Source organism: Solanum stenotomum, chromosome 9 (genome assembly GCF_019186545.1).
Source record: "Solanum stenotomum isolate F172 chromosome 9, ASM1918654v1, whole genome shotgun sequence".
Taxonomy (NCBI): Eukaryota; Viridiplantae; Streptophyta; class Magnoliopsida; order Solanales; family Solanaceae; genus Solanum; species Solanum stenotomum.
In genome coordinates, this window is record NC_064290.1 from 52,353,199 (window position 1) to 52,363,554 (window position 10,356).

At 34.6% G+C, this 10,356-nt stretch overlaps 2 protein-coding genes and 1 pseudogene across 2 annotated transcripts; 1 reads left to right on the forward strand and 2 right to left on the reverse strand.

Annotated features, from left to right (window-relative positions):
- Positions 1 to 588: 588 nt before the first annotated feature.
- LOC125877643 (protein DETOXIFICATION 16-like) lies at positions 589 to 2,125 on the forward strand (annotated as a pseudogene).
- A 1,236-nt stretch (positions 2,126 to 3,361) lies between these two features.
- LOC125877817 (protein DETOXIFICATION 16-like) lies at positions 3,362 to 6,197 on the reverse strand. The gene is made up of 8 exons (XM_049559083.1): positions 5,822 to 6,197; positions 4,887 to 5,431; positions 4,712 to 4,798; positions 4,568 to 4,624; positions 4,236 to 4,474; positions 3,768 to 3,886; positions 3,593 to 3,679; positions 3,362 to 3,446 (listed from the first exon to the last, which is right to left on the reverse strand). The coding sequence occupies exons 1-8, from the start codon at positions 6,074 to 6,076 to the stop codon at positions 3,384 to 3,386; spliced, it is 1,452 nt and encodes a 483-aa protein (XP_049415040.1). The 5' UTR covers positions 6,077 to 6,197; the 3' UTR covers positions 3,362 to 3,383.
- Positions 6,198 to 7,735: 1,538 nt separating this feature from the next.
- LOC125877820 (kaempferol 3-O-beta-D-galactosyltransferase-like) lies at positions 7,736 to 9,818 on the reverse strand. Its single transcript, XM_049559086.1, has 2 exons — positions 9,338 to 9,818; positions 7,736 to 8,625 (listed from the first exon to the last, which is right to left on the reverse strand). Exons 1-2 carry the CDS (start codon positions 9,816 to 9,818, stop codon positions 7,751 to 7,753), a joined length of 1,356 nt encoding a protein of 451 aa, XP_049415043.1. The 3' UTR covers positions 7,736 to 7,750.
- Between the last annotated feature and the right edge of the window lie 538 nt (positions 9,819 to 10,356).

The window sequence follows — 10,356 nt, forward strand, 5'->3', positions numbered from 1 at the left end:
CCTTTAATTAGTCAAGAAATTCGTTTAGGGTTTTATTAGAGTAAAAAGACAAAAAGGACCCTTTTTAATGTTTTCCCGTCTGTTAATTCGTCACTACATTGTATCATGTTACTAAAATGGTCATAACTTTTTACTCAAAATTCGGATGATGTGAAACTGATGGCGTTGGAAAGAAGATTCAAACACCTTAAATGTGATTGGTTATAAGCCACGTAATTCTTTATATTTAAGAGATATGGTCATTTGAAATTGACTCAAGTAGAATCTTACATCAAAACTTAATCGGTAAGGAAACTTTCAACTCAACTTTGTGCTAGGAGATTCTAGTGACCTTATTTGATATCCAAAATCATTCTCACACAAAAGAATTGACATTTACACATATAGGCAATTTAAGAATCACCCGGTACGATCTTATTCACAAATGAAGAATTGTTCGGATCTTAACTTAAAAATTTTTGGGGTGTTACATATGTATTCCCACATATCTTCATAATTCGTTATTGGCTTCCTTTTTTTCTACTAGAGACAATTTTTTTGCAGTAATCATATGGTGCTATTTGCATATAAAATTTTTTTGCATTATACATGCTTAAAATTGTCCTTGGCATTAAAGGTGTTGCTTTGGAACATGAGGCTGACTCAAATAAAATTGATGGCCCAAAGTTTAAAGTATATTCAATAAAACTAGGTTGTGCGTGCGTGGCACGTACATCTCGTGCGTCATATGTGCATCTTGTACGTCACAGTGCATCTCATGTGTCATATGTGCATCTTGTGCGTCCCATGTGCATCCCATGTCAATTAGTAAGAAAATTCTAAAAATCACATATATATTGTTAAAGTGATCTCAATTATGTCTATTGGTCATCGCAGAGAGCTAGCTCTTTCTAGTGCTTCCTTGGCTACTTTCTTCGCCATTATACGATTTTTTGACCTATGTGATTAATAGTCATGTTGTTTTATCAATTGGGAATGGAAAGCGCACTGGAGACACTTTGTGGTCAAACATATGGTGCTACACATCATCACATGTTTGGCATACATATGCAAAGAGGGATGTCTGTTAGTCTTTTGGTCAACATTCCTATTGCCTGTATTTGGGCACATGCACAAAGTATTCTTGTTAATTTAAGACAAGATCCGAAAATAGCAGTTGAAACAAGAGTTTATGCATGGTTCATGATACCAATCATCTTTGCATATGGGTTGTTAGAACGTCATATTAAGTTCTTACAAGCTCAAAACAAAGTCAAGTCCATAATGTTTACGACATGAATCAATTTGTTGTTGCATGTTTTGAGCTGATGGATTCTCATCCTCAAAACCAACTTGGAAGTAAAGGTGTTGTTTGGTTAATGCTACGTCATACTGGATTTACATGTTCTTGCTAGCTGCTTATACCAGAATATCGCTTTCTAGTAAACGTACTTAGACCGGATTTTCAAGAGAAGCATATTTGGATATTCCCAAGATATCTTAGACTAGCAATTTCTTCAACTCTAATTAGTTGGTATTCCTCTATTTCTTTTAAATAAATGAGTAATGCATTAGATTATAATTTCAATGCGACTTTTTCCATCTTTAGAAACAGCTTGGAAATATGGTCATTTGAGTTGTTGGTTCTTTCAAATCCAAAATTAAAAACCTCAGTTCTATCAGGTTCATTCTTCCTGTCACACTATACCCTCTCATGTTGATATCATATTTCACTTGGCCTAATGTTATTTTTTCTATATTTACATCATTAATACATCAGTTGTGTTCCATATGTTGTCTGAAGGACTAGGTGGGGCTAAAATTGTTAGTGTCGAATGAACCAGGAGCTAGACAACCACAATCAACTTGTCTTGCAACACGTACTGCAACACTCTTAGCTACCGGAGAAGGCACGTACTCTAATAGTTGTACTCATGATCTTGATTCGTAAAGTATGGGGCCGTTGCTACATCAATGAAGCAACTGTAGTGAGATATGTAGCAAAATGCTATTTGTTTATTTATGTCTTCTCAAGATCAAGAAAGATATATTATACACAAGTCTGTTGTGTGTTATGTAGGCAATGCTAGCAACACAAAGAATATCTTCATACATGATTAAGTTAAGTACAATCAAAGAAGCATGAAAGATTAAGTTAACATGTTATAAAATATTCATCACATACATGATACAACGTCATTATATCCACTTTAATATCCTTGTAAGTAGTATCAGTCAACTTATGATGTATGTTTTCCCCAAATATCTTCATAATTCGTAATTGACTTGCTTCTCTTTTCTACTAGAGATGGTTTTTTGCAACAATCATATGTTGTTCCTTGAATATGATATTGTAAAGCACCATTCATGCTCAAAACTGGCCTTGACAATAAAGGTGCTCTAGCTCGTGAGGGGTGACTCAAATAAAATTGATGGCCTAAAGTTTCAAGTATATTCAATAAAATTAGGTTGTGTGTGTCACGCGTGCATCTCGTGTGTCATGTGTGCATCTCATGTGTCACACATGCATTTTGTGTGTCATGTGTGCATCTCATGTGTCACATGTGCATCTCGTGTGTGTGAGAGGTATATATGGCTTATTACCTGTTGGGAGTGCCTGCTGGTGTGGTGCTAGTTTTTGTCTACCATGTCGGAGGAAAGGTATTAACTATCACGCATTTCATTTTCATTGAATTATTATCGCACAACTGATGATACTCAAACTTTTTCGATCATAATATAAAGGGATTGTATATCGTTGAGAATCATTATGGCTCTTTTTGCATAAACGTTGATTCATTTGGTTGTTCTGCAGACAAATTGGGACAAACACGTAACTTTCTTTGTTTATTTATGTCTTCTCAATATCAAGGAAGGTATAAAATACACAAGTCTGCTATGTGTTTTGTAGGCAATGCAAGCACTAGAAAGGATATCTTCGTAATAGGGCCCTCTTTCGCGAAGAGTTGTCTGATATCTAGATCCTTGCCCAGACATCCAACTCTGTGATCCAACTCTGTGATCGCGAAGATTAGGCCCAAATTGCAGGTCATGTTTTCTAAGATTGCAATAAGCTAATAGTTACTATAAGTAGTAAAGATTATGATTAGTTTCCTTAGCTTGCTTTGATGAAGAATACAAGGCTAATGTACTTGAATGCTAATTTATTCATTGAGTTCTTGCTGAGTCGAAAAATTCCTTTTCAATTTCCTTGAGCCTTTCTGTGTTGGTTGATACCAAACACGACTCCTTTTTATGAACAAAATCTAGATTTAATATCTAACTAATGCTTCAAAAACATATGGTTAGTTAACAGTGTTTAGACTATCAGATAAAATACACAAAAATGCTATGTGGGACGAGTTGAAATTTTTCTGGTAAACCATTACCATCCTAATCAAGTGTCATTCTGCATTTTCTTCTATGTTAGCTAGCTCTGGAGCCACCCTATCAGATGCTTTATTTGCCTACAAAACTCAAAAAAAGACCTGCATTATTACTGTGTTGAGACATTATATAATTAAGTAACTAAAAGTGATCGTTCTTCCATTTAAATTTTATGATGAGTTGGTAACACAATTCAAGAATATCGCCGAGTTAAACATGAATTTACCTCTTTTTCCCAGTTTGTCTGCAGAGTAACTACAAAAAGAAGTAGTGCTTGTGCAAAAAGGGCAAGAGTGATACCCAACCATAGTCCCTGAAAATCATATCATCGTAAGATTTTTCTATAGTTCCGAATATGGAAATGCTAAGTAAATGAGAAGCTTGAAAGAGTACGGATGTACCTTTCCACCTATATGGTAGACAAAAGCTAATATAACACCAGCAGGTATTCCGAAAAGGTAATAAGCTCCCAAGTTGACTACTGCCCCGATCTTTTGCCATCCACACCCTCGCGCAGTACCTGTATTTTGATCGGTGATAAGGTCATCTAGTCATTTAACTCTAGTGAAAAACTCAACCATGGGGGTTTGCGGATTCAGAAGAACTCAGTGTTTCAGGGTCGAAACATATATGTATGTGTGTGAAAAACAAATATAGAATGGGTTCTTGAGTTCAAAAGTGTTGCCAGGTGTATGTCAGATCCTTCAGAAGTAGTACATTTTTTGAGTATTCGACACAGGTGTGACAACATTTTTGAACGTACCCGCCTATAGCCTCCTCAAGCCTTGTGTTAAACAAATCACAGAATCGTAGTCCAGATTCATGAAACACAGCAACAGGAAACTCGTATTGTAAAATATTGGACGAACCTGAAAGTACAGATTGAATACCATCTAAGAAGTGGGATCCTGCTAGCAAGACTAGCATTTCTGCTACATATCCGACTACTTCTTCCTCGGTGCTATAACAGTAGCCCCACAGTTTACGAACCGAAATCAACACAATTGCTGCAACAACCCCTTCTGTAGCCACCAATAATACTGCAGTACTAGCTGCTAAACGAGCTGATTGAGGTCGTCCCGCACCTAGTTCATTTGAAACTCTTACACTGAGGAGGAAGCCAATTAAGTATACAAACTAATGAAGAACCATATAAAGGAAAATGCAACAGAAGAGGATTTTAAAATGCTAAGAGATTCACCTCGTGGCACCGCTTAGTCCTAACGGAATCATATATACCATAGCACATGTATTAAGGCTGAAACATTTCAAAATTAGCACCCTTTGATACACTAAGATGTCAGCTTGAAATTAGTATTTAACATGACATAAGAAGAACTGCAACCTGATAGAAAGAACCGACGTCTCTAGCTTTGGATTCGGAAGAAGTCCAGACAACAGAACCATCATTTCAAATGACCAAATCTCTAAGCTGTGTCAAGAAAAGCAAAATATTCTGATTCATTCGTTCATTTTGAGAGGGCGATCGAATATATGTTTACATAGATTAAGAATACTACCAGAGCATAACAGCAGAAGGAATGGCAAGTCTCATATACTTCCATATATCATGAAATGCCTCTTTTGAAAATCCAGTCCAAGTGTTTTTGCAAGAAGGCGATATTCTGACATATCCCGCTAGCAACAAGAGATTAATCCAGTAGGATATCGCATTAGCAAGAGCAGCACCCTTGTTGCCTAGGCCAGACTTAAAGACCAGAATCCAACAAGTGAATATATGCAGTAAAGTAGTGATCCCCGCGCTGAACATCATGGGGATCACATTGTTTTGTGCTTGTAGAAATCTAATATGACACTGGAGAAGTGCAAAGGCGAAAATAGTTGGAATCATATAGCGCGCATAACTTCCTGCTTCAGCTGATATTTCCGGATCTTGTCCAAATAATACGAGAAGATGCCCTGCATTAGCCCAAATGCAGGCCACAGGAACACTAGCCAGTAGAAGAACAAGCATTGCCCTTTGCATATGGATACCGAGCATATGATACTGCTTTGCACCATATGACTGCCCACATAAAGTGTCCAATGCACTTCCCATTCCCATCTACGAATTTCAGAGATGAAAAAACGCCACTTAAGTTCGTATCAAATAACTAAAAAAGTAAATTTCTATGAACTCCATATGTATCAATTATGGATGCAGGTAAAAGCACCTACTAAATCAAAACCTATGCAACATGTCCTCAAGTGGATGGTTGAGTGGTTTAGGCAACATACAGTGTTTATACATAAAACTAAAATTTTAAGCTAGCTAAACAGTGTAATTTTTCGATAAGGTGGCTCCACCACTCTTTGAAGGATCTTCTTGAAACACTTAATTATCATGTTCGACATGGTAAAAGTCCATTTAAAATTTATCGATACGATCATATTAATAACCAAACACTAAAAGAGATGACAAATGACAATAAGGAAAATGAAAAAAAGGACTAACCATCAAGCTTATGCCAGTTACAGAGGCAAATGAAGTAGCCATTGAAGCACCAGAAAGAGCTAACTCTCCAAGATGACCAACAAACATTATAGATATAACCTGTAAACAATAAATTAAAAAGTTAACTGTCATAAGAGGCCCTGCTAATATCAATAACCTCTTCATTTCTTCCAAAATCTCATTTTTCTTGTTCTTTGACTCTTCTTCCTTTACAGTTTCTCTAATCAATGGACACTCAATATCTTGTGTATCCATTTGTCTTTCTCAAAGTCTTCCTTCCACAAAGCAATAATTTTACAACAGAGGATATGTACTCTAGTGCAATAAAAGCTAGCTTTGTTTGTATGTATGTCCACCCCATGGGGGACAAAGTTATCCTTGGTACTAGTGGGAGGTAGTAGGTATCTGTGGAATTAGTCGAGGTGTCTGCAAGTTGACACGAATATCATGGTTATGAAAAGAAAAAGGTAGCTTTGTTGGTACGTCCACCCCATGGGGGACAAAGTTATCCGATAATGGAATTGGTGGGAGGTAATAGGTATCAATGGAATTAGTCGAGCTGTGTGCAAGTTGTAGCTCTTAAAATTAATCAAGGTGCGTGCAAGTTGTTTCCAATGATATGATTATCAAAAGAAAAAAACTACCTTGTTAAAATGACTCGAATCAATGAACGGGTCATGATCCAACTTGTTTGAAATTTAATTTGCTTAGGTAAAAATGGGTTGAATCAATAGCTTGTTAGTGTTGTTCAAGTCTTGGTAGACAAAGTTATTCGGTGTTGTGTTGATTTTATGACGAGCCATGACACCACAAAAGTTTTATTTGTTTGCTTTTGTGTATGTTGTTCATTAGATTTTCCCCATCATGTATAACCAAGAATAATTACAACTTTGATGAGCATCTTACCATATTTTGCGAGGCGGGTTTAAAACACATAAAAATGTAATGTAGGCCGGGTGGGCTGGGCTAAAAAAAATTGTGGGTTAAAACTCAACCTACCCTGCCCTGTCGTGCCTCGCTCCATTGCCATCCTTATTACAAATGCTAGGAATATATTTTTGAAAAGTTATTCTTTTTCATGTCTGCCCTAAAAAATGGGTAGAAATTTGGGAGATTTGAATTGATAAGGTGACTTGCTTTACCAAAAGATTAAAGTGGTTCTGCCCTACACTAACTTTTAATAATGTTATGCATTATTTGACTTTGAATTTTTGATTTGTGACTTTGGAATTTCAGGATATATCCAAAAAATCGAATTTTTCATATTGTAACGATTTGTCTATGTTGTTTTACAAAAATGGAAAACTCATGGGAATCAAGCATAGTTTTGAACACAAGTATTTTAGGTGAAGCAATTCTTGGTACAACGGTAAAAGTTATTTTTGTGTGGCTAAAAAGTCAAGAGTTCCAATTTAATTACTCATCAAATAAGATATTTTTCCCGAAAAAGGAAGACAATGCATTGTGTACAAAACACACATAGTAATAAATCATTGAATTCCCTTTCAAGGGGATCATAATTTCACTAGCAAGAGGTGATAATTTCCAACAAAATTTGGCACAATTTTACCATACTCACTTTTTTTTTCAAGAACCTTTTTGGGAAATGTGACATAAAATTGTCTTTAATTGAACAAATTCGCTTCTAAAAACATAAATGTAACGGTCTTTCTGAAACATATCAAAGAAAATATGCAACACAAACTAACCACAGAGAGTATATTATATCGATGCAATGGTAAGAGTTGTTGTGCGACTAGAAAGTCATGAGTTCCAATTTGATTACAAATGTAATGAAATGTTTTACCAAAAACAATGTTACATGGACAAACATTGATGATCAATTCAAGATAACAATTGATTCATATATAAAAGTGGAATTAATAAATTTATTACAATAACACATAGTAATAAATCATTAAAATTTCACTAACAAGAATTGATAATCTCAACCAACTTGTTGAAATTTTGAGTTGAACTCCCACTTGTTCCAACAGCCTTTAGAGCAAGTTCTTTGTACATTCCAATTTGTTCCTTCAATTCCACTCTATTTTTTGACAAAACTAAGTCAAGTGCATCAATTGTACCACTTTTTGTAAAAACCCCACCTTCAATTTTCACACCAATTTTCCAAACTTTCTCAACCATCCAAGCATTCAAATGATGATCTCCAAAAAAAGGCCTACAAATTATAGGCACCCCAGAAGCTATGCTCTCCAGAACCGAATTCCATCCAGAGTGATTTATAAAAACTCCAATCGCACTATGTTCAAGAACTTGTACTTGTGGTACCCATGGTACAACTTTACCATACTCACTTGTGTTTTCCAAGAACCCTTGTGGAAAATGTGACATAAAATTCTCTTTAATTGACCAAATAAATGGAATTTTTTTTTCTTCAAGTGCTTGAGCCATAGCTTTTAACTCATTAGGTGGTGGTGTTGCAACAGTACCAAATCCAATATATGCCACAGAGTTTGGTTCTTGATTATTTAGCCACTCAATACAATCATATTTGTCTACAATATTTGCTAAGGGGGGTGGTGAAGTTAAATTAAAAGGACCAACATTAAGAATATTGTTGAATTTAGACTTGAGATATTGAACCATTTGAGGGTCTAATTCTTCAAATGAATTTATTGGTATGGCTTTTCCTTTTCCTATGGTTTTTCCCATTTTATGAAGCATCATCGAAAATGGCGATTTTAGGTCTCCAGAAACAATTCCACCAGGCAAATTACCAAGTCTTACTTCAGAAATTCCAGGAATAAAATTTAAAATTTCATCTTCACGTCCATCAATTCCTATAACCAAAAAAAAAAAGAATGATTTTTATTGTAACGCGCAAATGCAACATTTAATAAATCAAACGAAAAGTTTGGATTTCTATAAACAATATCTTCATATACTATAGTCTTATCATTCATCCAATGTTTAGTCATGAACATGATAAAGTTCTCTATTTCTGTTGTATCGATTATCATTTCAATAATCAACTTCTCCTATAATAATATCTATCCTACCTATTATCGTCATAATATTAGTCAATTTCATTCTCTTAAGTAAGAATTTCAAAAGAGAAAAAAGACAAACATACCCCTAAACTATCGATAATGAGATGCAGATACCCTCCGTCATATTTTTGGGACATTGGTGCCCCTGCCATCCAAAACTAGAACATATATACCCTTTATATATACTAACGGACATACACGTGTATGTCCGTTAGTATAAAGGGTATATATGCTCTAATTTTTTGATGATAGGGGTACCAATGTTCCAAAAGTATGACGGAGGGTATCTGCATACCATTTACGACAGTTCAAGGGTATATTTGTCATTTTTCCCATTTCAAAATTGGAAAAAACATAATGGATGAATAATTTTCCATCTCCAAGGAAAAACACTATCTAGAAAAATTCTGAATTCTCTTTTTTGGGGCTTCAACTATTGAATAATCTTTATGGATTCTGTCATTTGACGGACTAATATATGCATAAAAATCATTTTACATACCTTGGATCCCAACATTTTGTCTTATAACATCGGTATCAACATGAACAGAGAGTGATCCAGCTGCGGAAGTCCATACAGGAATCCAACTAACGTTAAACTCTTCAGCCATATCACTCGAAAACCACATAAACGCGTCCGCAATAACACATGTAATTTTTTTCCCTGAGTCATTCTCAGCAGAAATTATAGCATTATGAATATTTTTCTTCGCGGATTTGAAGAATAATCCTATAATCTCCTCGAGACCACCTCCGAGCACGTGACCCTCTGGGACGCCATCAGAGACGTCACAGGGCTTAAGATTTGTATTTCTATAATTATAATTTTGTGAATTAAAAATTGAAGAATTCGAAATTTTTGTGCTAAAAAATGTGAATGTCACATTTGGTAATGTATTTGCTAGCCTTTGAACAAGTCCATATAAAAGGCCAGCATGTGTTGCAAAAGGAAATGCTATAACAGCAACATGATAATTAGACATTTTTTTCTTGGAGGAGTTTATTGAGATGATAGAATGAAAATAATATGGAGAAGAGTAAAAGATTTGTTTTTTTAAAAAATAAAATGTTTGTTTAGTAAACACTCTTAGCCTAGAAGTTGTTATAATTGATAAAAAAAAGTTGCTTTAAAATAGGAGATTTTCTAGGTTTTTTGTATGGTTATAATTTATATGAAGGTTTATACAATGGAATTATATATATATATATATATATAGGAAAAAGGATTTCATTCATTACTATTTTGTTCATTACTTCTGAATGATGTGGTAGATGTAAGTCACGTATATAAATGAATACGAGAGGTTAAGATAAAAAAAATTGTTATTTCTTCAAAAAATAATATTTTTACACTTTAATATTAAGCCCGAAATATTTATATGTATTATTAATATTTCTTCAATTTGATTTTTTATTTATTTATTAGCATTTTTAAATTATTCTAAAAAGTAAACACAAAAAATCTTGAAGGATTATTAACAAAATAGGTCCAGGCGTTTATGATTAAAATAATTTTGCTTA

Coding starts and splice junctions, on each gene's coding strand:
- LOC125877820 (XM_049559086.1), bottom strand. CDS start 9,818: ATGTCTAATTATCATGTTGCTGTTATAGCATTTCCTTTTGCAACACAT. Junction 8,626..9,337: donor ACAAAATGTTGGGATCCAAG/GTATGTAAAATG, acceptor TTTTGGTTATAG/GAATTGATGGACGTGAAGAT.
- LOC125877817 (XM_049559083.1), bottom strand. CDS start 6,076: ATGGATACACAAGATATTGAGTGTCCATTGATTAGAGAAACTGTAAAG. Junction 5,432..5,821: donor TAACTGGCATAAGCTTGATG/GTTAGTCCTTTT, acceptor TGAAATTCGTAG/ATGGGAATGGGAAGTGCATT. Junction 4,475..4,567: donor GGACTAAGCGGTGCCACGAG/GTGAATCTCTTA, acceptor CTTCCTCCTCAG/TGTAAGAGTTTCAAATGAAC.